General features: G+C 42.6%; 1 protein-coding gene across 3 annotated transcripts in view; it reads left to right on the top strand.

Moving 5' to 3' along the window:
• Positions 1 to 23,400, top strand: part of KBTBD12 (kelch repeat and BTB domain containing 12) — a 54,936-nt gene that overhangs the window by 11,093 nt on the left and 20,443 nt on the right. For 2 of the 3 annotated variants that reach the window (XM_075938807.2, XM_006120219.5), the window contains exons 2-4: positions 2,044 to 3,229; positions 4,304 to 4,574; positions 8,325 to 8,475. In XM_075938807.2, coding sequence (XP_075794922.2) covers positions 2,160 to 3,229; positions 4,304 to 4,574; positions 8,325 to 8,475 — 1,492 coding nt within the window. In that variant the 5' untranslated portion in view covers positions 2,044 to 2,159. Of the gene's footprint in view, positions 1 to 2,043; positions 3,230 to 4,303; positions 4,575 to 8,324; positions 8,476 to 8,579; positions 9,040 to 23,400 lie in introns of those variants that run through there. The other variant, XM_075938808.2, reaches the window with a different exon arrangement.

Here is a 23,400-nt window from a genome sequence, read left to right as displayed (position 1 = left end):
GGGTTGTGGCCCACCCACTTTGCATCCAGGCCTTCCCAGTGCTCCAGCAAGAAAGCAGGGCTGGTGTGCTGGGGCTTATCCCACTCCGCCCCGGCATTCTGGCTGGGGAGCAGGTTGGGTCAAGGCTTTCCCCCATCCGACCATCCACTCCCTCCCATTTTTGCCCACCTACCCAAAGTCGGGGCCCACCCAAGTGGGCCCTTCTGGCTATGCCACTGCTCCCTACGTGTGAAAAATGCACACTCCTGAGTCCCATAATTAAGCTGACCTAACACTAGGTGTAGACAGCACTAAGTAGATGGAAGAATTCTTCCATCAACTTAGCTTCTGCCTCTCAGGGACACAAAATTACCTACGGCGACAGGAGAACCCATCTTATGGCTGTAGTAAGTGTCTGTGCTGAAACACTACAGCGGTGCATCTTCAGCAGTTTAAAGTACAAGATCCACATTTTCAAATATGTCCTCTCAGTGTGTCTGAAGGTGAGGGTTGCCAGGTGTCTGGTTTTGAACTGGACAGTCCAGTATTTGAGCTTTCTGTTCAGGAAACAAATTGAGAAAACTTAAACAAGAGAATATAAATGTCCGGTGTTTTCTAAATAAGATGTAATGTAGATTATGATGTAAAATCAAGTGTGTCTGGTATTTTTGTTGAAACCATCTGGCAACCCTGTTTGTGTGGTGGACAGGTTTGTTTGTTTTTTCCAGGGGTGCGTGTGCAAGAGCTGAGCTGTATGGCCCAATCCACAACCACATACTGTCATTGAGAATCTTTCCATTTGCTTTAGTAGCTTTTGGTTCAGGCCCTAAGAGAAGACACAGCAGAGAGCCCCAAAATAGAACTCTGAAAGGGAGGTTTGGGTTTTCTTTTTAGTGATAAGAAAACTGAGAGGAGAAAATAGAAAAGGATGGCACCCCAAAGATCATTTAATTGGCCTTTGTCTTGAAAGTTTGGGGCCTGACAAAGTGTTATTCCAGTTAATTGCCAGTGTAAGTGCCCTGAAATAAGGCCCTTTTTATTTCATTTTTATATCTGTGACTGGTCAGGTTAAAAAGGGATAGAAGAGAGAAACTGTAAGCCAAATGGCAGAGATAAAATTATAGAAGTTGAAAGTATATTTTTTTCCCTTGGAGTTTTATCACATCTAAAACTAATCAAGGCAGGCAAAAGGCTTTAATTAGGGATCAACCTTGCACTAATGGCATGTACAGAACTCCCACTGGGTTGCAGTTTCCAAGGCAAATTGGGCAACATTGTGTTACCATATGATAGCCTGAAAGTGATTCTAAAAGGACTATAAACAGAAGTGAAACTGACCACTTGATTCTCAGAATCCAGCCTGAGAATACTGTAAAAGGTAATGATGATACGTACATTTTCAATTTCTTTCCATTTTAATAATCGGAGATGTAAAACCTATTTGTCACATAGGTAAGGTCAATAAAATGTACGAGTTTTAACCTGACAGCATACGTCAAAATGGGCTTAGTTGATGAGTGTCAATATGTATAGCTGATTTTTAGGCTTAGCAGAAACATAGGGCATAATTTTCAGTTAATTAACAGGTAGGTGGATGTCTACACACGATATAGTAAGCATTTTGACTGAGGGAGGCCTGCAGGATTTGTCCTTATAATTTTAGTTCCAGTTGGGACATAATCTTTAATTTCTCAGATCTCTTTAAACAATAGCATAAATATTTGGCAGCATGCATTCTATCATTAGAACATTACTGTTATGCAATAATTTTTTTCTATTAAATGCCAGTGACCAGTCAGAATATTAAAATATGTATCGATTTTAGATGAAAAATTAAAACTATATTTCATTTGTTCATGCATCAAAAATGACAGTGAAAAAATACAGCCCTCATCTTGGAATGAAGCTCAGTTTGAAAATAAAATTGTTATAAATGCTCAAGTATGCATTCATGTTTTATAACCTGTCTTCTAGAAATGCTTACCATCATTAGGATTTAACAGCAAAATTCAATTGTCAGAGGATTTATTCTCATAAGAAAATTATATGCTTTCCTCCCCCCAGAAATATTTTATCATGAAGGCATATCACTTTGAGAGCAATCAGACATGCAAATAGCCCTTCCAAAAATCAAGCAAGTCCTTGAAGAGATTTAAAAATAGAAAACCTTGCATTTCATCATGGATCACAAGACTGAAGAGAAAAGGAAGCAGCGACATAGTTTGACTTTACTGGATCAATTAAACAGTATGAAAGAATTAACACAAATGATTGATGTGGTCATTGTAGCAGAAGGTGAGAAGTTCCCCTGCCATAAACTTATATTGGCTGCTTTCAGTCCTTATTTCAAAGCCATGTTTACATGTGGCTTGCTTGAGTGCACCCAAAGAGAAGTGGTACTCTATGACATCTCAGCAGAGAGCGTGTCTATAATACTCAAATACATGTACAGTGCAGATTTGCACCTCACTAATTCCAATGTGCAAAGTGTTGCTGTTGCTGCATTTTTTATGCAGATGGAAGATGTTTTCAGTATGTGTCAGAAATACATGATGGACCACATGGATGCTTCCAACTGTGTGGGAATCTACTATTTTGCAAAGCACATTGGGGCAGAAGATTTGTCTGATCAAGCCAGACAATATTTGTATCAGCACTTTGCTGAGGTGAGCTTGCATGAAGAAATATTAGAGATTGAAGCACAGCAATTGCTGAGTCTCATAAGATCAGATGATCTGAATGTATCTCGGGAGGAGAGCATTTTGGACTTGGTCCTCAGATGGGTAAACCACAGCAGAAAATCACGTGTCGAGCACCTTATTGAACTTTTGAAGCAAGTTAGACTGGAACTTGTAAGCCCTTCTTTCCTAGTGGAAGCTCGGAAAAGGAACACAGTGCTTCTGTCTAATTCAGAATGTCATGATATGATTGATGGAGCGTTAGAAATGATAAAGAAATCCAACCACCCCTTTCTCAGTCTTCGTTATGGCATGGAGACCACCAATCTTCTCCTTTGCATTGGCAATAATTCTCTGGGGATTCGATCAAGACATGGTAGCTATGCAGATGCCAGTTTTTGTTATGCTCCTGCAACCCAAAAGACTTACTTCATTTCCTCCCCAAAGTATGGTGAGGGGTTAGGAAGTGTGTGTACTGGTGTTGTCACTGAGAACAATGATATTATTGTGGCAGGGGAGGCCAGTGCTGCCAAAATGTCTAGACAAAAAACCAAGAACATTGAAATTTATAGGTTTGTATCCGCAAATGGGAGGGAGAAATGAATAATTGTTTTTAAAATTAAATTCTAAATAATGTCTCAGGAACAGGAAAAGGGCACTAGTGAAAGCACTCTTCTCTTCATATGTTTGGATACAGATTTTAGTTACCCAAAGCAATTTGTTGTGAAGGGAAATCCATCCATTTCCACGAAACACTGAAGCATCTCCGGCTATATTTAAGGCCAAATTCTGACCCTTTTACCTCATGAGAAGGCCCATTGGCTTAGATGGAATAAGTAAAATTAGCTGAATTTGGTCCTAAATCTCTTTCTGTGTACCTCATATTCCCTTAACTCAAAGGTCACCAGTTGTTAATATTTTCTTTCCTGGATCATTCCTCCAGATCATTTATTTCATAGTGGTGCTGATGTCTGAAATTAACAAATGAGTTTGGTCATCTGTGAATCTACACTCAACTTTAACTATACCATACTGATGATATATGGGAGCTAAAATGTAATAATAATAATAATAATAATAATAATAATAATAATAATAAATGAATAAAAATATATCCTGAAACCTTCACTCTGTTTTTACTTAGTCCTCCCTCAGATAAATCCATGGTAAGGAACATGGGAGCTTAGCAGGAATCAAGACAGATTAAAAACTGAAGCCAACATCTGCAAACATTGGGCCTGAACTGAGGAACATAAATCCATAACTAGGCACTGAAATAAATGCAGCCTTTGTTTCAGAGGTGCTACTGCAGCTGTCACTGAGTGCAGTTGAACTTATGATTGCTCAGCTCATGCAAAATAAGGACGCTTTAATTATGGTCAGCATTTTCAAACTTGGGTGCCTAGAATTAGGTTCCTAAATCCATACTATAGCCCTGATAGTGCAAACACTTACGCGTGTGAGTAATTTGATGCTCATAATTAATCCTACCGAGTTCAAGGTTAGAAACTTTTCTTCTCTATTAATAAGAGAAAAAACTTCTGTTGCCACTGTAACATTATCTGAAACTGGAGAAGGGAAATTTAAATACAAAATTGGTATGAACTTATCAGAACCACAGTTTCTAATTTTGGATTTTCCTACAGGTACCACAATAGAGGAAACCGGTTTTGGCAAAGTTTGTGTACTGCTCAGTTTCGTGAACTCTATGCATTGGGCACTGTTCATAATGACTTGTATCTCATAGGAGGGCAAATTAAATTGAAAAACCAGTATCTGGTCACAAACTGTGTTGAGAAGTACTCCATGGAGCGAGATAGCTGGAGAAGTGTGGCACCTCTTCCAGTGCAACTGGCCTGCCATGCTGTGGTAACAGTAAATAATAAACTCTACGTGATGGGAGGCTGGACACCACAGGTAAAGAAGTTTGCTAATTATTTTATTATATGGGAGCTACCTATCATGGCTTGTGTGCTGCATAATTTTGTGGCTCTTTATGTATAGCTAAAAGATCTCAGTTGCAAGATAAGTTGAAATTTCTTAGTGAGAAAAAATAAAAATACAACCTGTCTATGGTAATGATTATACTTGGCTTGTGCCTGGCACTTTCATATCCCACTAATTAGTAATTGACCTTTATAGCTTTTCTATCATCAGCAAATAGTTTTGTTTAAATAAGAAACACAAACAAATCCTACATCTTGGCAGGGAGTTAGATTAGATGACCCTTGTGGTCCCTTCTAATTCTGTGGTTCTATGGTTTAAGACATGGGCCCAGACTAGAATCCAAAATTAAATCCCTCTAAACTCTGGTAAATTTCAGGGCCCAATTCATATACAGGCTTCAAAGCTCAGCTCCACTTCTGGGGAAAACTTTCTGGTTTTAGATGTTTGTTTTTTAACAAAAAGTTTTGTCACAGTGCAATTTTCTACCAAATATTTTGCGAGATTTTATTTTGAACATATATAAGGTGTGGTGTTGATAGTAGGGTATCAAAAATATGATCACATTTCATTGGCTTGGGAGCACTTTTTAGAAACAAATCTTTAAAAATTTGAGACTAAAACATGTTCAGCAAATATAATTTGTATCTAAGATATTTTGAGCGTGCAAATCCCTAAGGAGGCAATAGAATAATAGAAGAGGTGGGGCCTCAGGTGGAAAGGGCAGTGCTGGGGTTGGCTAGCCCTCAGCGCTGCCTGGAGTGCGCCATGCCTCCCCTGCCCAGCCCTCACAGCCACCTGAAGCATTCTGCATGGCACTCTGGTGGCAATTTAAAGGGCTTGGAGCTCTGGCTGCTGCCACTGCTCCTGCGGTAGCCGTGGTAATGGCTGTGAGACCCAGGCTCTTTTGATTCACTGGGCCTCGGGGCAACTGTCCCCTTCCCTGACCATGTCAGCTGGCCTGGTTACATAAGTATCTATCTGCACAGGTCAGAATGCATTTGCCACAATGGTTAAATAAAAATGTTAAGACCAATGCCTCAGTGGTAGTTGCTTTGCTTCAATATTAGTACGTTCCCCTCAGGTACTTGGGACATGTCTACACTTCAGGGCTAAAGCCGAAATAAGCTACACAACTTGAGCTATGTCAATTGCGTAGCTTAAGTCGAAATAGTTTATTTTGGCTTTTGGTGCTATCTACACAGCAGGAAGTCCGAGGTACAGCACTCTTCCTCCGACTTCCCTTATCCTTGTAAAATGAGGGGTACAGGAATCGGAGTAAGAAGTCCTCCAGCTTGACATTATTTCAATATTATGAAGATACAGACTGTTAATCCGAAATAACACTGCTGTGTATGTATGATATTATCAAATAAGAAGTATGAAAGCATATTAAAGCTTCTCAGGTTAGGAGTTACCTTTATATTGCAACAACCCTGACCACTCTCTCAGTCAGCCTTGACAAACATTAATGATATAACATTGCTGTAGGGCCATGAGTGTACATGTCAATTCACAGTTCTCTTGGGCATAATAAAAGGAAGCTGCTCCCTGTAAGGGTGGTCTAGAGAAGAGAGGTTTCTGGAGCAAGGAACTATCACAAGGACAAAGCTCTCAAGGGGGATTCTGGTGAAGGGACTCACTAGGAAGGAAAACCAATGAAGCATATTCCTAGATGGGAGAGATTTCAAACGGGAGGAGCTATGAATGTCAGGGGTCAGTGGCCTCTGGACCCTGTGGAAGGATTTCATCAGGTAGCAAGAGAAGCCCCTGATCAGAGGAATTATAGCCTGTTCTGAGGAAGCGTGGTCATGGTTTGATCTCTGTGGGGACTTTGATCCAGAAGGAGAGAACCTTTCTCAGTCAATGACAAAAGGCCCAGCTCCAGAAGATGGTTCCGGAACAAGAGGGCCTTGCTGGTAAGGGACCTAAACATAAATGGGTTGATGGACTAAAATTAATTCAGGCCCCTCTCCCGCCAGCTAGAGAGGGAGAGGGAGGCCTATTTGTATAGTGTTCCATCTTTGGGTTAAATAAACTAGATCCTATTAGGCATTGTTCCATACACATCTATCTTGTTGTCCTAACTGAAAACCCACTGGGGGAACTGCAGTAGATATGTAATTGTGATGCTCTACTGGATAGCCAGAGGATGTCCAGGAGTGAGGACCTCCATCACAGATAGGTCTGGGAGTTGGCTGATGAGAGTAGTGAAATGGTTGCAGATGCTGGGAGCAGAATGCAAGAAAGTGTGAAGTTGAGTGTCCTGTACACAAAAAGCAATGCATTCACCTGTTCAGTGTAAATTACTTTAATTGTGTAGGCTTTTATTCCTTGACCATTGCCATGGTGTCAGAGTGTCTTTATACTAAAGCTGTGTCTATATTTGCATTTACTCAACAAAACTTTTGTTATTCATGAATGCTTAATACCCCCCACCCCGTGAACAACAAAATGTTGTCATAGCAAGTGCATGTGTGAACATTGCTTTGTCCTCAGGAAACCCACTTATGGGGGTAAAAGCATTTTGCTGGTAACACTGCTGACAAACAGCATTCACACATGCTGACTTTTAATGTCAGGGCTGTGTCAACACATACTGGATGCTAAAAGCAGCATAGTGTAGACATATCCTATGGCTATGTCAATATTGGCAATTGAACGACAAAACTGTGTTTCGAGGTGCAAACAGCCATTCCAATAAAGACAAAATTTTTATGCAAGAAGTGCCAGTGTGAACAGTACATTGTCGGCAGGGGTGCTCTCCTGCCGACAGCACAAATGCTGTTCATTGGGGGTAGAAGTATTTTGTCAGCAAAAGAGCCAACAGATAGCCATGCTACTGCCTGATTTTTAGTGACATGGCTGTGTTGACGTGACTATGTCGATGAAAGCTGTCTAATGTAGCCAAAGCCTTAGAAAAACAGTAAAAAAGATCAAATGTAGTAACCCCATGAATGAGTTTATGTGTGTTCGCTCTCTCTCATTAAGCCCTTTAATCTTAAAATACTTTAGAGCTCTCTCCCACAACAGACTGCTTACATTTAAAAGTGCTCTGAAAACATAATTATAGCTACTTGTGTAACATCAGAAGATGGAGAAAATTGGGAGGAAGACGGATGAACAAGGGGAGTAGGAGTGGATATAGGAGGAGTGTAAAGATGTAGATGGAAGCTAGGGGTTTATTATTGAAACTATAAAATGGAAAGATTTAGCAATTGTTCAATTTTAATTTTGTTGATTAAATATATGTTATTTCAGAACAAATATTGTATATAAAGCGGATTTTAAAATGGCTTTTAATTTATCCAATCAAATCTCATGATACAGCATGAGTAATCAAGTAAATAGAAATTCAGGCTTCAGGAAGAAAGGAAAGTATTGAAAAAAGGTTTTGACTTATTCTTAGAGCTTTGCAGAGGCCTTGTAAAAGAGCTATGTTCTGTCAGCTCTGTGCCCATAGATGTTTTGTTGTTACCCAAATCCTTAGCTTTTTTTGCTATAGAATATAAACACGCTGTTATTCATCAGCCTTCTACAATGTACTTCCAGCCACAAGTCATGGGTGCTGCTAAATCGTAGTGAGTATGAATCACTTCGCAGCTATAATTGATGTGTTTATGTTATTTATCTGCTCAGCTGTCTGCTGTGATTAATTGCACGCAGGCGTGTCCAGAGGGCTCCAAATGTTGTATTATTATATGGCTGTCATATTTCATACAGATGGATCTCCCTGACGATGAGCTGGATCGATTAAGTAACAGAATGTTGCAGTATGACCCAGGCCAAGACAAATGGACAGAGTGCGCACCAATGAAGTACTCCAAATACCGTTTCAGCACAGCTGTAGTCAACAGTGAGATTTATGTCTTGGGTAAGAGGAAACAAATTTTTAACAGATAACACAACCACTTTTTATTTTTTCCAGCAATTTGCCTCTGTGAAATGAAAAATTGTGCCTTTTGTTTTCCACTATAGGGCAAAGGATATTGGACCAAATGGATTGAGGTTTTTTATTTTCTTTTTATAATTTCTTGCTTTCTTAAGTTTCAATGTGTGGCGTTGAAATTAAACTTCATTGCTCTGGCTTTGATATACTTTGTTTAACACTTTCTCTCTGAGGAGCTCAATATTAATGAGAAATAAAAAACAGCCTTTTTGGGTAGGGAAGTATCATTGCTACCATTTTACAGCTGAGTTACAGAAAGGAGAAGTAACTTGCCCAAGAGATCTGGTAGAGGGGTGTGACAGGGCAGAGGCGCCCCGCACTCTGATCCCCCTGGAAGTTGCCCTCGCGGCGACCCAGGGGTCGGAGCGAGAAGCCCCGGCACCAGCCGCACTACGAGCGGCGGCGTGTGGGCAGGCACCGGAGGCGCCAGGGACAAACTGGGCGGCCCCAGCGCGGGGTGAGCGGTGATGCGCCGGGTGGTCCCAGGCCGCAGAGTTTATGTGTGTTCGCTCTCTCTCATTAAGCCCTTTAATCTTAAAATACTTTAGAGCTCTCTCCCACAACAGACTGCTTACATTTAAAAGTGCTCTGAAAACATAATTATAGCTACTTGTGTAACATCAGAAGATGGAGAAAATTGGGAGGAAGACGGATGAACAAGGGGAGTAGGAGTGGATATAGGAGGAGTGTAAAGATGTAGATGGAAGCTAGGGGTTTATTATTGAAACTATAAAATGGAAAGATTTAGCAATTGTTCAATTTTAATTTTGTTGATTAAATATATGTTATTTCAGAACAAATATTGTATATAAAGCGGATTTTAAAACGGCTTTTAATTTATCCAATCAAATCTCATGATACAGCATGAGTAATCAAGTAAATAGAAATTCAGGCTTCAGGAAGAAAGGAAAGTATTGAAAAAAGGTTTTGACTTATTCTTAGAGCTTTGCAGAGGCCTTGTAAAAGAGCTATGTTCTGTCAGCTCTGTGCCCATAGATGTTGGCCTGCACCCGCCAAGACCACGCCTGACGTTACGCGGGGGGCGGCACCAGATGGCGGGTGCGCCGCCCCGCCGGAAGTAGATCCGCGTACAGGGGGCGGAGCCCCTCCACCCCCGGCCACAAGTGGCATGGGGATTTAAAAGGCCAGACATGGCTACCCGAGGAGGAGGTGGACCCAAACTGCGGAGGTAAGCGCCTGCATCGGCGAGACAGTGCAACAGGGAGAGGAAGCAGCTCAGGGCAGGTGAAGGGAGCCTGAGGGCTGGTGTGTTATGGCAGATGCCCCACCAGCTGGACCGGACGCCGTAAGCGTTCCGAGTTCTTAGGGCCCTGGGCTGGGGTCCGTGAGAGGGGGCGGGCCCGGATCCCCCTCTCCCTGCTACGGGAAGCCCGGAGACCCCTGATGTTAAAGGGGCCCCGTGGGCCAAGAAGATAGTTGACTGGGGATGCCAGACGGTGAACCTCTGAGTGAGGGGAGCACGAGACTCAGGCGGAGAGTACAGGGTGCCAGGGGGCACCCCGATAGACCCCTTTACAAGGGGAGACTAGAACCCAGCTATCCTAATCTCATGTCTTAACCTCAAGACCATCCTTTTTTAGGGTATGTCTACACTGCCACCCTAGTTCAAACTAGGGTGGCTAATGTAGGCATTTGCATGTTCCCGGGTGCCGCCATTTTAAAATGCCCCGTAGTTCGAACTACCTGCCCACGGCTATACGCGGCACGGACTAGGTAGTTCAAATTAAAGCTCCTAATTCGAACTACCATTAAACCTCCTTGCAGCATGTAGCCGCGGGCAGGTAGTTTGAACTTTGGGGCATTTAAAAATGGTGGCGCCCGGGAACAAGCAAATGAAGCCCGGGATATTTAAATCCCGGGCTTCATTTGCAAGTTCGAATGCCTACATTAGCCACCCTAGTTTGAACTAGGGTGGCAGTGTAGACATACCCTTATTTAGGGGTCCATTCAAACTTTTGTTAAAGTAAATGGAAAAATTCCCATCTACTTAGCTACTGTCAAACTGCATGGAAAATAAAGATAAACCAGAATGAAAAAAAAGTGATGGTATAATGCAGAAAAAGAACGAAGGCATTCCAGGCATAGGGACAAAAAAGCAAGAAAAATACATAACTTGTAAGGAGAGTAGACAGCAGAAAGCGTAATGAGAGCAGAATTATACACAAGGGCTTGACTGTGCAAGGCCTCGAAAGTGAGGGTAAGAAGACTGAATGTGACATAAAATTATAGAGGCAATCAATCAGCATAGGGGGGAGTGTTTTGAGGGGCGTATCCTTGGGTAGCAGTGGAAAAAAATGTCTTCTAACCTTGGTTTAGACTAGAGCGACCCTTGTCTACAGCAGAACTGGGCTGTCTTGCCAAGAATAAGCTTAAAAAATAGAAAATAGTTATTGCCAAAGGTCACTAGCCGGTGAACATCAGCATGTAATCAGATAAAGATAGTGTTGCCTATGTAGGTTCAAAGGTGCTTTGAAATGATCAAATAAAGATGAAGTCCAGTCCTCTGTGGTAGATACAGAATGAAAGTTTGAAAAAGGCCATGTAGTGCATAAGTGGGAGCAGCAGCAATAGCAATGAAGACAGAAGCTTTATTCATGTATTTCAGGAACAAGTGTCCTGAGATCAAGACCAAGAGTTCTGTGATGGTACAAAAAAGGCAGGGAGAGCAGTCTTGGGATGCATTTGATTAAATTAGATTGGCAGTCTTCTGTACAATGAATGTACTACTGTGACACGGAGAAGTTTTCTGAAGAGCTGTGATTAGTAAAGAAAAACTACATCCAGCATCCTCTGTCTAAAATGTCACATGGCAAGGAACCTGTATCACAGTGAATAAAGGAATGAAAGGTACAGTTTTGCCAAAAGTGCAATTTTAACCTGAGAAGTGGCTGTCAGTGTGGCATTGGGGAGTTCCATGTTTATGGTCTCTCCCTGACCTGAACTGAAGATTTGTTTAGTTCGCAGGTGAAAAGCTGTATTCTTCTATTCACAGCTGTCAGTGATGCAAACTGAGCCAGGGTACTAAACATCAAGTTGGGCTCTTGCTTGCTTGCCAGTCAACACCAACAATAAAGATTCTGTTTGTGGAACTTTTAACAATTCTGTGATGATGCGTGAGGAAGACTAGAAGCCTTCCCCCTCTTCCATCACTGTATCAATTCTTCAGGTCTAACAGGAGAAAAAGCAGGTTTGAACATTGAGGCTGACCTTGCAGACCTTTAGTCCTTGCATTGTCCTTACATTATACCAGCCCCACTGAAATCAAGAGGATTACTCTTGTGAGTAAGGATTTGTTGGCTTGGGCCCTGTCATAAGCTTGCTGGTCCTTCAAGATTTGGACTTAGCCTTACCTGTGGCAGATCAGCTATCCTCCCAGCCCAGTGGATTATGATCAGCTGAGATCAAGTGGCTTGGTTCACTTATCAGACCCAGATGGGTGAGAGCTTATTTGTGGATGAGAGCTATAGGAGGCAGATTGTCTCCTGTGATAGGCCCTGATGGGAAGAGGTGGCAGGGGAGAAGAAGTCTCCTGTGGCAGGCTGGGAAAGGGCCAGCCCTGAAGCAGCTGTACTGGAAGTAGTTTGGGATTAAATTAAGTACAGGATTTAATCAGACTGGAGAGAATCAGATGGGGGAAGGGAATCCTGGAAAGAAGCCCAGCAGGTCAGCAGTTTGGGTAGGAGCAAGGCCTCCTAGGAGAAAGTCTGGAGGGTCAGCACTCTGTGAGGGTATGTCTACACTACAAAGTTAGTTCGAACTAACAGACGTTAGTTCGAACTAACTTTCATAGGCGCTACACTAGCGCTCCGCTAGTTCGAATTTAATTCCACAAGGATTAAGCCTAGTTCGAACTAGCTAGTTCGAATTAAGGGGTGTGTAGCCTCTTAATTCGAACTAGTGGGAGGCTAGCCCTCCCCAGGTTTTCCTGGTGGCCACTCTGGCCAACACCAGGGAAACTCTACTGCCCCCCTCCTGGCCCTGGACCCTTTAAAGGGGCACGGGCTGGCTATGGTGCCCGTGCCAGGTGCAAGCCTGCCAGCACCCAGCCAGCAGACCCTGCACCTGGCACGGATCGAGCCACCCACCCGATGCCCCCCAGCCCTCCCCCTCTTCCCGGGACCAGGCTGGTGGATCCCGGGAGCTTGCCCGGGACCGCAAGAGGCGAGCACCCGCCTGGGCTAGTGCAGACATCGTGGACCTCGTCCACGATCTCCGCACTAGGCACAGAAACGTGGCCGGCTAGGGCAGGAGAGCTGCCAGCCTGGCCACCCAGGAGCAGGAGTGCATGAAAATCAAGGTGGTCCACTGAGACCCCCGACCCTGAGCCCTGAGCTTACAATGGCCATACTGGGTCAGACCAAAGGTCCATCTAGCCCAGTAGCCTGTCTGCCGACAGCGGCCAACACTAGGGACCCTGGAGTGGATGGACCGAAGACAGTGACCAAGCCATTTGTCTCGTGCCATCCCTCTCCAGCCTTCCACAAACCTTGGGCAGGGACACCACTCCAACCCCCTGGCTAATACCACTCCATGGACCCAACCTCCATGACTTGATCTCACTTCCCTTTAAACTCTGTTCTAGTTGTAGCCTTCACAGCCTCCTGCAGCAAGGAGTTCCACAGGTTGACTCTTTGCTTTGTGAAGAACAACTTTCTGTTACTAGTTTGAAGCCTGCTACCCATTCCTTTCCTTTGGTGTCCTCTAGTCCTTCTTTATGGGAACAAATGAAAAACTTTTCTGTATGCACCCTCTCCACCCCACTCATGCTTTTAGAGACCTCTATCCTGTCCCCCCTCCGTCTCCTCTTTTCTAAGCTGAGAAGTCCCAGTCTCTTTAGCCTCTCTTCATATGGGACCTGTTCCCAACCCCTGATCATTTTAGTTGCCCTCCCCTCTCCCAGCCTCTCTCTTCCCCTCTCCCACCTCCTTTTCTCAGTCTCCCCCAGTTTTGTTCAATAAAGACAGATTCCATTTTTGAACACAATTGTCCTTTATTTTGTACATCAAGAAAAGGGGCTAGGGAAGGGTAAGTGGAAGGAGGTGAGGGAGGAATGGGGTACACACCCCCAATGGGGAGGACTGGGCTGGCTCTGCGGGCTTTTTGGGTGGAACCTCTCCTGCAGCCCCCCTGATTGCCCCCTCTCCCTAGATGGCAGCCTGCGGCAAGTGCAGCCGGTCTGATGGCTGAGTGCTGTGATGTGCCCAGTGTGGGTACTCCAGGCACTCCAAGCCAGGACTGCTTTGCAAGCGGGGCACCCCTGAGAACTGTCTGTCCGGGGTGGGGGTCGGGACCCTTTAAGCACAGCCCTCGGCTAGCCTGTGACAGCATCTCCACGCTCTAAGTCCTCCTCTGATGCCCTGCCGGCACTGCTTCCGGCCATCCTTAAGCCCGGTTCAGGGTCCACTTAATGTGGACATGCTAGTTCGAATTAGCAAAATGCTAATTCGAACTAGTTTTTTAGTCTGGATCCGTTAGTTCGAATTAGCTTAGTTTGAATTAACTAAGTTGAACTAAGTTAGTTCGAATTAACGTTGTAGTGTAGACGTACCCTGAGAGTGGAGGGTAGCCCAGGAGAGCTTTTGTTTAGTATTTTTCATACTTGACAGAGTTTGTCAGCCTCTTGCAGGATGGTGGATGGGACTAGAAGGGGAACAGTGCAGCATGAACACTATGTCACAGTAGCTCCCAGTGGGCGATAAGATGCTGTGCTGCTACAGGCCCTTAGGTTTGTCACTAAAATAAGCAAATTGAACAAAAGGCATGCAGGCCAGAATCCGATCTCTTGTATAATAGTGAAAAATTGGAAGCAACTCCACTGAGTAGAGTTATTTGGAATTTATATTGGCATTAACTGAGATCAAAATCTGCACCAGGGAGAAGATCTCTTGAGCAAGACTGTGCTGTTTCTCATCACATTGCTGACCATATCTGCACGTCAGTTAAAATAGGCATTTTGTAGGCTGGTGCTGGCAGTGACCACCTTGCAATCAAGACAATTTCTAGTACAAAGCAAAAGACAGATTTCTGGACCCATTGTGCCGTTAAATATATTGCAGAAACTCTATTATATCAACGGAGATACTGCAGATTTCCACCAATGCAACTCAAGGCACAATTGCACTTAGAATTCCTAACAGTAATCATCTGAAAGTCACATGTACAAGACTGCAAATCATTTTCAAAGCCTCAAAAGAATTCTAATATTAAAACATGTTGGTGACTGCCTAATAGTCACTGATATTAGTATTTCATTCTGCTAGTGTCACAAATGGTCTCATCTCTAGCACTAGGGCTCCCACATGCCAACTAGAATTAAAACTACACAAAAGATACATGCCGTGGTTTATTCACAGTGACAAGCGCTTGTTACCTTGTGAATTCTCAGATTGTTGGGCTGCAAAAATGGATACACTTCTCCTTTTAAATACAATTATGACGGTGCCTTTGCTAAGCAGACAGACAACTCGTGACAGTGGAAAGAACATGTTGAAGGCATTCTTAATCTGGTTGGTGAAGCTCTTGGTCATGTAGATGACCTTCATGAGAAAATGAGAATGAAAACAACTAGGGCTGATATGGACAGACCAAAGAAGAATATATGTCATGGGGAATGGTAAACCCATGGCAAACTGCTCAAAGGCATGGGCCCTCAGGACATTACACTGTTTTACAGAGAATGTCAAATACTGTGGGAGGCTAAAAAAAGACAGACAATGCCAATTTGTTCCAAGAGCCAGATTCTGAAGATTCTTACAACTATAAAGGAATCCCTGTATATGGTGACCCTAGAGATATTGATACTATGCATTATGGCTAGATACGTCATTCAGAGAAACCATGCAGATTTATTAAATCTGCAGCCAATTTGCAAGTTATGGTGTAAAGGAAGATTTGGAAAACAGTGGTGTAACTTTACCTCCCTGTGTTGCTAAGTTTTTGTGCCCTGGGGAGAGATTTACTCTAGTAGAGGAGAAGTAGTGTTCCTCCTTCTGCCCTCTGTGAGGATTCCAGATGGTGGGTATGGCTTTAATTCCCACCAACGCTCCATTCAAGCTCTGCTTTAGGGAGTGTCTGAGGAGGCACTGAACAAATCTACTGTAAGGAAACTCTTCATGATGCTTATCTCCCTCCCAACACTACCCTCTTCTCAACCTGCACTTTATGATATCTTTCATGTAAATGTAGTTATGGCCTTTGTATGGAAGAGCAGTGTTTCTGTGCGTTCTCTGAATACTCTATGCATCGCAGAAGCCAGGTCCATCGGTTTGTGGAACAAATCTCATCCTCTGCATTTCATGAAGGGAAAGCCGTGTCTTAACAGAATGATGAAGAGGAAACTCCATGAATGAGAGCTCATGGAGATCCCTACTGCCTGTGAGATTTAAATAAATGGGAGAGAATATAGCCTCTCCTAGAATAAATGCTCGGCTCATAAGAATGGTATTGCAGATAGGTTTGATATAACTCATTTCAAACAAAGTTTAACACCTGCTTCCAAACGAAATGAGATTTTCTTAGGCAGGGTCCTCATGTATGTTTAAACAGTACCATGAGCAGGACTATGACCTCAGGGTTTAACTACAATACAAATAAATAACTAAAGAAATTAGCTGAGACCAATATTCAGTCCAGCAACGTTATCTCAGTGTAAGAAGCAAAAGGCACAAGTGCTATATTTGTTTTGTGTAAATTGCTGAAACATAATGTTTTTATATTCAGGTACAGATTGTGCTGTTGGCTCCATGGTGCAACCCTGTAATAGCTCTATTGACTTTAGTGGCATTTTTCTGGAGTGAGTTATATCATTCTGAGATAGTATCTGGTGTTCACTCTTTTATGTGTTAATTTATGAAAAGATCCGTTGGACAATACAGTACTCCTGTAACCCTCATTTCATGAGCAGTAAGGGAAGTTGGAGGAAGAGTGTTTTTCCTTCGACTTCCTGCTGTGTAGACAGCGCCAAAAATTGAAATAAGCTATTTCAGCTTAAGCTATGCAATTAACATGGCTCAAGTTGTGTAGCTTATTCCGACCTTAGGTAGACGTGCCCTTAAATAACTACATTAGGCCTGATTCTGTTCACACATCTATTGAAGACCTGTGTAACTCCATTGACTTAAATAGTTATTCCTGATGTAAGGTATATGACAAACACTCATCATGTTTGTGATTTTATTGTTCATGGAATTTGCACCATGTGTCTTTTATCAGCTGTTCTATGATAGAATTGGCTGTTGCAACAGATACTGCTCCTGGAGACTCTTATGCTATTTAAATGGCATACATAATCCTTCCAAGTAAATGAACAGCCTTTCCTGAGGCTCAAAATCCTTTCTCCCATTCACTACATTTGACTGATCTTAGCTCTTTCTCTCCATATTTTCCCAGGAACATAACTATATTCGTTAGAAAGCCCCAGAAAGAGTGGTATTGTGTTCTTAATGACACAGCCAATTGAGATACTTCTGGAAGAAAACCAGATGGGAAGGCTCTATTTAAGGTCATGCATTTTAATTTCTTGCTTAAAAAAAAAGAAGAAATTCTTTGCATCTGAGACTGTGAAAACTCATTACGACCGATGGGTAAATTAGAAAAAGACCTGCCAAATGCACCAGCTCATGTTAAAACATTTTCAAAAGAACTACCGTCTTTGAAATATAGGTCAGTGGTAAGCGATATTGCCTCAGCATAAGGGCATTCGTTCTGCATTGTTTTCATGTTATGCAATCCCTGTTTTTATAAATAACAAAATATAGAAGGAATTAAATGAAAAATCCTGTTAGTAAGGACTTGGGAATCAAAGTATCTTTGTTTATCCTCCTTCCCCTGGAATACCACCTCATTAAAACTGAGTTTTCCCTGGAGCTCTTGCTGAGAGCTTCTCTTTAAAGTTTTAAGCAGTTAAATGAGGTTCAATTAAATTCTGAATGTCTCCATCATAAAATTCTTATTTGAATATGGTACTCAGGGGTCTCTCTGGGAAGGATGGCTTGTGTAGGAGGAACTGGAAGGAGAAATTTTAACTTTCATGCTTCAGTATTAACAGTGCCTTTGAATAAATTATGCTGCTTCTAAAGTAAACAAGTCTATTCATAAATACATTCTGGATTTCCTCTGAATAGCAGATAATGGGCCTAATTCTACCCTTGGTTATCCCTCTTCATGTCAGACTGTGGTAAGTGAGCTTGCTTGGCAGTTTTACCAAGAGCAGAAATTGGTCTGATTCTGGTTATCAGAAACTCCCTCATTTCATTCAGAGGCTACCAGTGGGTTGTAGACAGAAATTGAAATTGTGATTTGTGTTTGTGTTGACATCCGTTTGCTTTTCTCATCCCTGCTTGCAATCAAGCTTTTCCTTCATGTTTGCTACAAGACGCATTACATCATTTATTTTCTCTGCAATAGTAAAGAATGGCAGGTGTTTTTCAGTTCCATCTCCGTAAGAGTCTGTCAGGGCTAGCATTATGGCTTCCTTATTTCTCCCTGAAACCAATTGTGCAGCACTGGTTTACAGGTAGTGAGAAAGCAATGCAAGTCCTAATACTCAGCTTGAGTGCTGTTAAAGAGTAATAGAGGGAAATGTTACATAAGGGCTTAGAGCTATTAAATCCATTGTGGATTCCAGAGATCAATTTAATAGTGAATTATTTTACAGAAAGAGAGAGAGAAAAGGAGCTTATATTTCACTCGCTTATTGGTGAACCTGCTCTGTTTTTTCATCTTCATTTCTCTTTCATAAAAATTCAGATGTGGACTAATAATGCTTTCCATTTCTTGTGTATTGATATCAAAAGGCATGAGAAGATGAGGAAGCATCACAGTCCCCATTTGACAAATCTTAATGATCTGTAATTTCGGCTGCATATGATTTTGCACAACCAACTTGGAAGCACTTGGTGCCAAATACCCACCACACTTATGGAAGCTAGCAGGCTTTGTGGGTGCTCAGTTCTTCTGAAAATCAAGCCCCATGTGTCTCAAGTTGAGTATCAGGTACTCAAAACTGGTGGCCATTTTTGAAAATGTAGGCTACAGTAATATGGCTGAGGTAATATGATCACCAGTGTCACATATGGGAAAAACCCAGATCTTTTGATGCTGAGATCTGTACCAGACCCAATGCCCCCAAAATACATGAGTATTTTAAGGCATTAATCACCATTCCATCTAAGCACCAGCATAGCTGAATACCACTACCTCTAGTTACTGCCATCCCTCCCCCACCATCTCTAAAGAGATCTCCACCCAAAATCCTGATTACTCAGTTTTATCACAAGTTTAAATTTACCCATCATTTCATACAACTGTTCCCACTACTGTTTCCTATCTGCTGAATAGGTTTAGTTTTTGTGATGGATGTGACTCAAATCCCATTTTGTCTCACTCTATAAGGATAAGGGAAGCGGTGGTGGGAGAAGGGGGGGGAGAGAGATGTCCTAAAATGAAACAATATTCTTTGCCTTCAGCCAATCCACAATGTGTTGGTATATGTAAGGCACAGCACTGTATCTCATTGAAATTCTGAAGATGTACTGATCACATCATCTACCCTGCGTCTTCTTTCATCAAAAGGCTTGTCTTGTAATCCCGATTTCTTAATAAAGACTACGTATTGTATTTATATATTTATTTTACTAATGGAGCCTCATGTTTAAATTTAAGCCCATTAGAACTGCTGCTTGCAGAGTGTCCTTGAAAGTGTGTTTGATTGCAGAGCCATCCAAGCATGAGAGGGAAAGCTCTGAAGCATTAATGGCTTTGGGAACACAAAGGGGGCTCTGCTGACTTATTTTAGTCCTGCAGTGTGGAAAGAAAATAATGTAAAGGGTCTATATGTTGAAATGGTGAGTTTGTAAGGGTAGGGGATTGTGCTCTGGAATTAAATCCTCTTTTGTGACAGATGTGAAAATGACAGGCAGAGAAATCTTCAAAACACCCAGGGTGAAATCCACCTCTCCCTACATAAAGGTCAAGTAATTTGGCTTTGTCAGAGAACTAAGCTAGGTGGTGGTGGAAAGAGATTGAATTCACCCACTCTGTTCATGCCAAAAGTCCACAGGGAGGTGGGGCGGGGGAAGGGGAAAACAATGCAAACCTTCTAGCTGCTCTTCCAGTTTATAGGCTGGAACAGCAGTTGCTGCTCATTCACACACCATGTACAGGAGTTTTGGGTCAGTGGAGCCATTTGTTTTTCATGGCACCTCTCCATGCTCTAGGTACTTTAAGATATGCACAATCAAAAGGGTAAAAGTCCAGAATAGAGAGGCATGCCCCCATTATATCAACATTGTCCTGTTGGATCCTGCCTCTCACATTCAGCTACCACATCCAATCTCTGCTGGGTTTTTTTTCTGGATGCTTTCTGAAGCATTCCACATTATCTCCCTCTCGTGTGGATTGGAGCTTCAGCCATTCTCCCTCTCAAACACCGAGTCACTTATTTAACTGCCCCAACAAGGTCAAATGAGGTAGGAATTGACTGTCCTCAGCACCCTGAATGTACCACCGGCCACATGTCCTCACTAACTCTCCTGACAACTTAATAATCTCATTGTACAGGAAGGGCAAGGAGGTAGAACCCTCTGACACTGAGTGTGAGCAGTTGCAATATACAGCTGCTTCTGATAAAGAAAAGTTTCGTCATTTCCAACCATCTCCAGCCATGCATTCACTCAGTGGCTGACTTGAATTTCCTTTGCTGTGAGGAATGTCTGTGTTGTGGATCCAAGTTGCTAAGAAAAGGTCTGAATTGTCAGCCTCTGACTGTGAAATAAAATCTGGGTCTTTCTTGGGGTATGTCTACACTACAAATCGAAACTGCTGCTGTTGATCTTCCAGGGTTTGAATTAGCGGGTCTAGTGAAGACACGCTAATTCGAACTGAGAGGGGCACTCTGGTTGTCCTGCTTCATTGAAGAGTAAGGGAAGTTGAAGGGAGAGCGTTCTCCCTTTGACTTCCTGCGGTGTGGACAGCACCAAAAGTCAAGTTAAGGTACTTCAACTTCAGCTACGCAATTAACTAGTTGAAGTTGCATATCTTAATTCGACCTCATTCCATAGTGTAGACATACCCTTGGAGTTTATAGTACAAATCATACCTGCTGAGATTCTGGAGGCATTGCAGGAATTTTGAGTTGTGACCTGTGAGATTGTGGCTAATCAACACTAGCAATATCTGGCGTTTGCAGATTTCTTTGCATTATCTGCTAGCTTATTTCAGTGTTAGCATTAGCTTAAAATAGAAGCATAAAGCCATTCTTCCATGGGTCTGATTCCTCATTGCTTAGAATACCCTTTCAGAAGCTTGAAAATTATATTTTATTCACATCTGATTTTTTTTTCTTATTTTCGACTTTCCAAGCATTGATTTTTTGGCCTTGTCTTGAATGTAGCTGAAATTGAATTTCTCTGTAATGGCTTGGTAAGGTCTAAATAAAAACTTAGATATACTCAGATGGGAAAAGTCTCTATAAATGAAATAACTACTTTTAGATAGGTCAAATTTAAAGCCTACACTATCTGATGGCAGTTTAATATATTAATATACTAGCCTTTAGTTTAGGCTTTGAAAGTGACTTTTGATAGGCCATTAAAGTTTATTTCTGTAATAATTATGCAAGGAAAAAGCTTCAAAGTCTGCTCTCCCAGGGTTGACAGCATGAGTTCCTGTATTAGTTGGTGCTGTTTTGGATGTTCTGGTAAAGCTCATTACTTTGATGTTACACACATGGTTTGAATTCTGTTTTGGTGCAATGTAAATTGTCCTTTTCATTCCTTTCAAAATTGCAGTGCCCATGATGACTGCATATTTTATTGTAATAACAAAATTCACAAGATGTTTAAAAGCATGGTAATAATGTTCCTTAGAAAGTTCCAGAGGTGGTTCTCCCTTGGAGGCACTTGGGACAATAACATGTTCAGAAAAATGAGGCAACTGATCAGGGTCAAATAAATTTACTTCAGTCCCAGTCCAATGCCTTTCACAGATTTAATTTAAACAACAAAGATCTTCTGTCCGCCAGCTGAAGGATCTACCTAGGAACAAGTGCTTTTGCACCCTACACTTTTATTCACATTCCATCAGTGGGAGCCATAGAAGTAGTACTTTTGGGAGGCCTTCATTAAACAGCCTGGCTAGCATATTAAAGGACCAACAGGTACTTAAAAGGTAGCCTTGAGAAACAAAAACAAAACATGGTCAGCTAAGGGGGATAGGCATCTTGAACCCTGCTAGGAACCATTAAGTAGCACTACCTGTGAGCTTCTACCTTAAGGAGTACAAGTGCGCCAGTGTAGTATGCTCTTGGTATGATGCACCATATAATAAGAATGCAGAATTCAGCTGTCCAAAATTTCATTTCCAAATAATCCTAAGCTATAGCCCCATTGAGATAGGACTGTAACGAAGAAATGGATAGCTGTAGAACATCTGAATTGAAGAATTAGATTGCCTTTTTCTCACTAGGAACAGAGAGTAAATAAGAGTCTTGATCACAGCAGCCACCTATCCCTCTTGGAGTAGCTTAGAATCTAATAGGAGCTCCAGCTGCAAATCTGTACAAGAGGCAACATGTGCTCTTCTGCAGATGATAAATAGGACTGATGGAATTCTTTTCTGGGTACTTATCAATCCTGTCCAATGACCTCTATCTTGTTTAGGTTGAGTTTTGCTCTGCTTGCTCTCATCCAACCCCCAACTTGCAGCCAAACACTGAGTACAAACTGATGTAGTCCCCTTACTAAAGGGGCCTCTGGTTTATTCTGAAAAGACCCTGTGTGCTACAATCCAGACTACAATTCCCATGAGCCCTTGGGAAAAAACAGGAAGGGAGGACTCTGGGGGGAGAGAGGACTGCTCTCTCCATGTGCTTGAAGAAAGAGGCCTAGCAGTCTGGGACTCTGCCTTGCAGTTTGGAACCAAACTGGGAGTTAGCAGGCTGCTTCCTAGAGGCACAGCATGAGGCAGTAAGTTTGGGCCTTGCTGGAAGAGTGCTGCCTGGGACAGAGCTGCTGTTTAGCCTGGACCAAATCCTCACTACAGCTGCAACATCAGCGCGCCAACGCAAGCAAGTGTCTGGGACTGAGTCTAAGGGTGTGCGCACTCTGGGGTGGGGTCACTGTTGTCTAGCTGTATAAGCTTCCACTATGGTTATGTGTTTTGTTAATGCTATTCCTTGCTATTCTGTTAATCCCTGTTTATTTAAGTTAAGTAAAGATTTTTATTTTAAAGTAGTCTATTAGATCCAGCTTTATGTTGGAATGAGTATATTCCTGGAGGCTCTCAAGGCACCAGTGTGTGTACAAGGCCAGCCAGGTGGAGGCACCGCCACTTTACATTCATTTCCAGCAAGGGACTGCAGCAAGGGGGTGGATAGGGCTTTCCCCAACTAAACACCATCACCACTGGGGTGCTCAGGATCTCTTTTAGGTTAAAACATCTGGCGCCCAAGCACACCTGTGAGTGTGACCTGCTCCCCAGTAACCCGGGGAGGAAAAAGGGGGTTACACTGAGTACAAACACAGTTGCTGTCAGGGCTGGCCTTACCATGAGGCGAACTGAGGCGGCCAGACTGTGGGGGGAGGAGGGGCACCACTAGGACCCAGAGAATGGAGACCTTTCAAAGTTTTGGCCCAAGCAAGCGGGTATGGGGGCATCATTTGAGCTCCCCGCCTCAGGTGCCAAAATGTTGTGTGCTGGCCCTGGTTGCTGTTCTAATCTATTTGCTGAAGTAGTAGTAACTTCCCCTTTGCTAGCCTTGTACTGGAGTTTTGGGCCACTGGAACGACATACCTTTTACATTTTATAGCAGTCTTTCACAGCTCTTAGCGG

This window comes from Pelodiscus sinensis, chromosome 11 (assembly GCF_052426305.1).
Source record: "Pelodiscus sinensis isolate ZL-2025 chromosome 11, ASM5242630v1, whole genome shotgun sequence".
Lineage (NCBI taxonomy): Eukaryota > Metazoa > Chordata > Testudines > Trionychidae > Pelodiscus > Pelodiscus sinensis.
The sequence above is the reverse complement of the archived record's forward strand: the minus strand, read 5'-3'. Positions and strand labels throughout refer to the sequence as shown.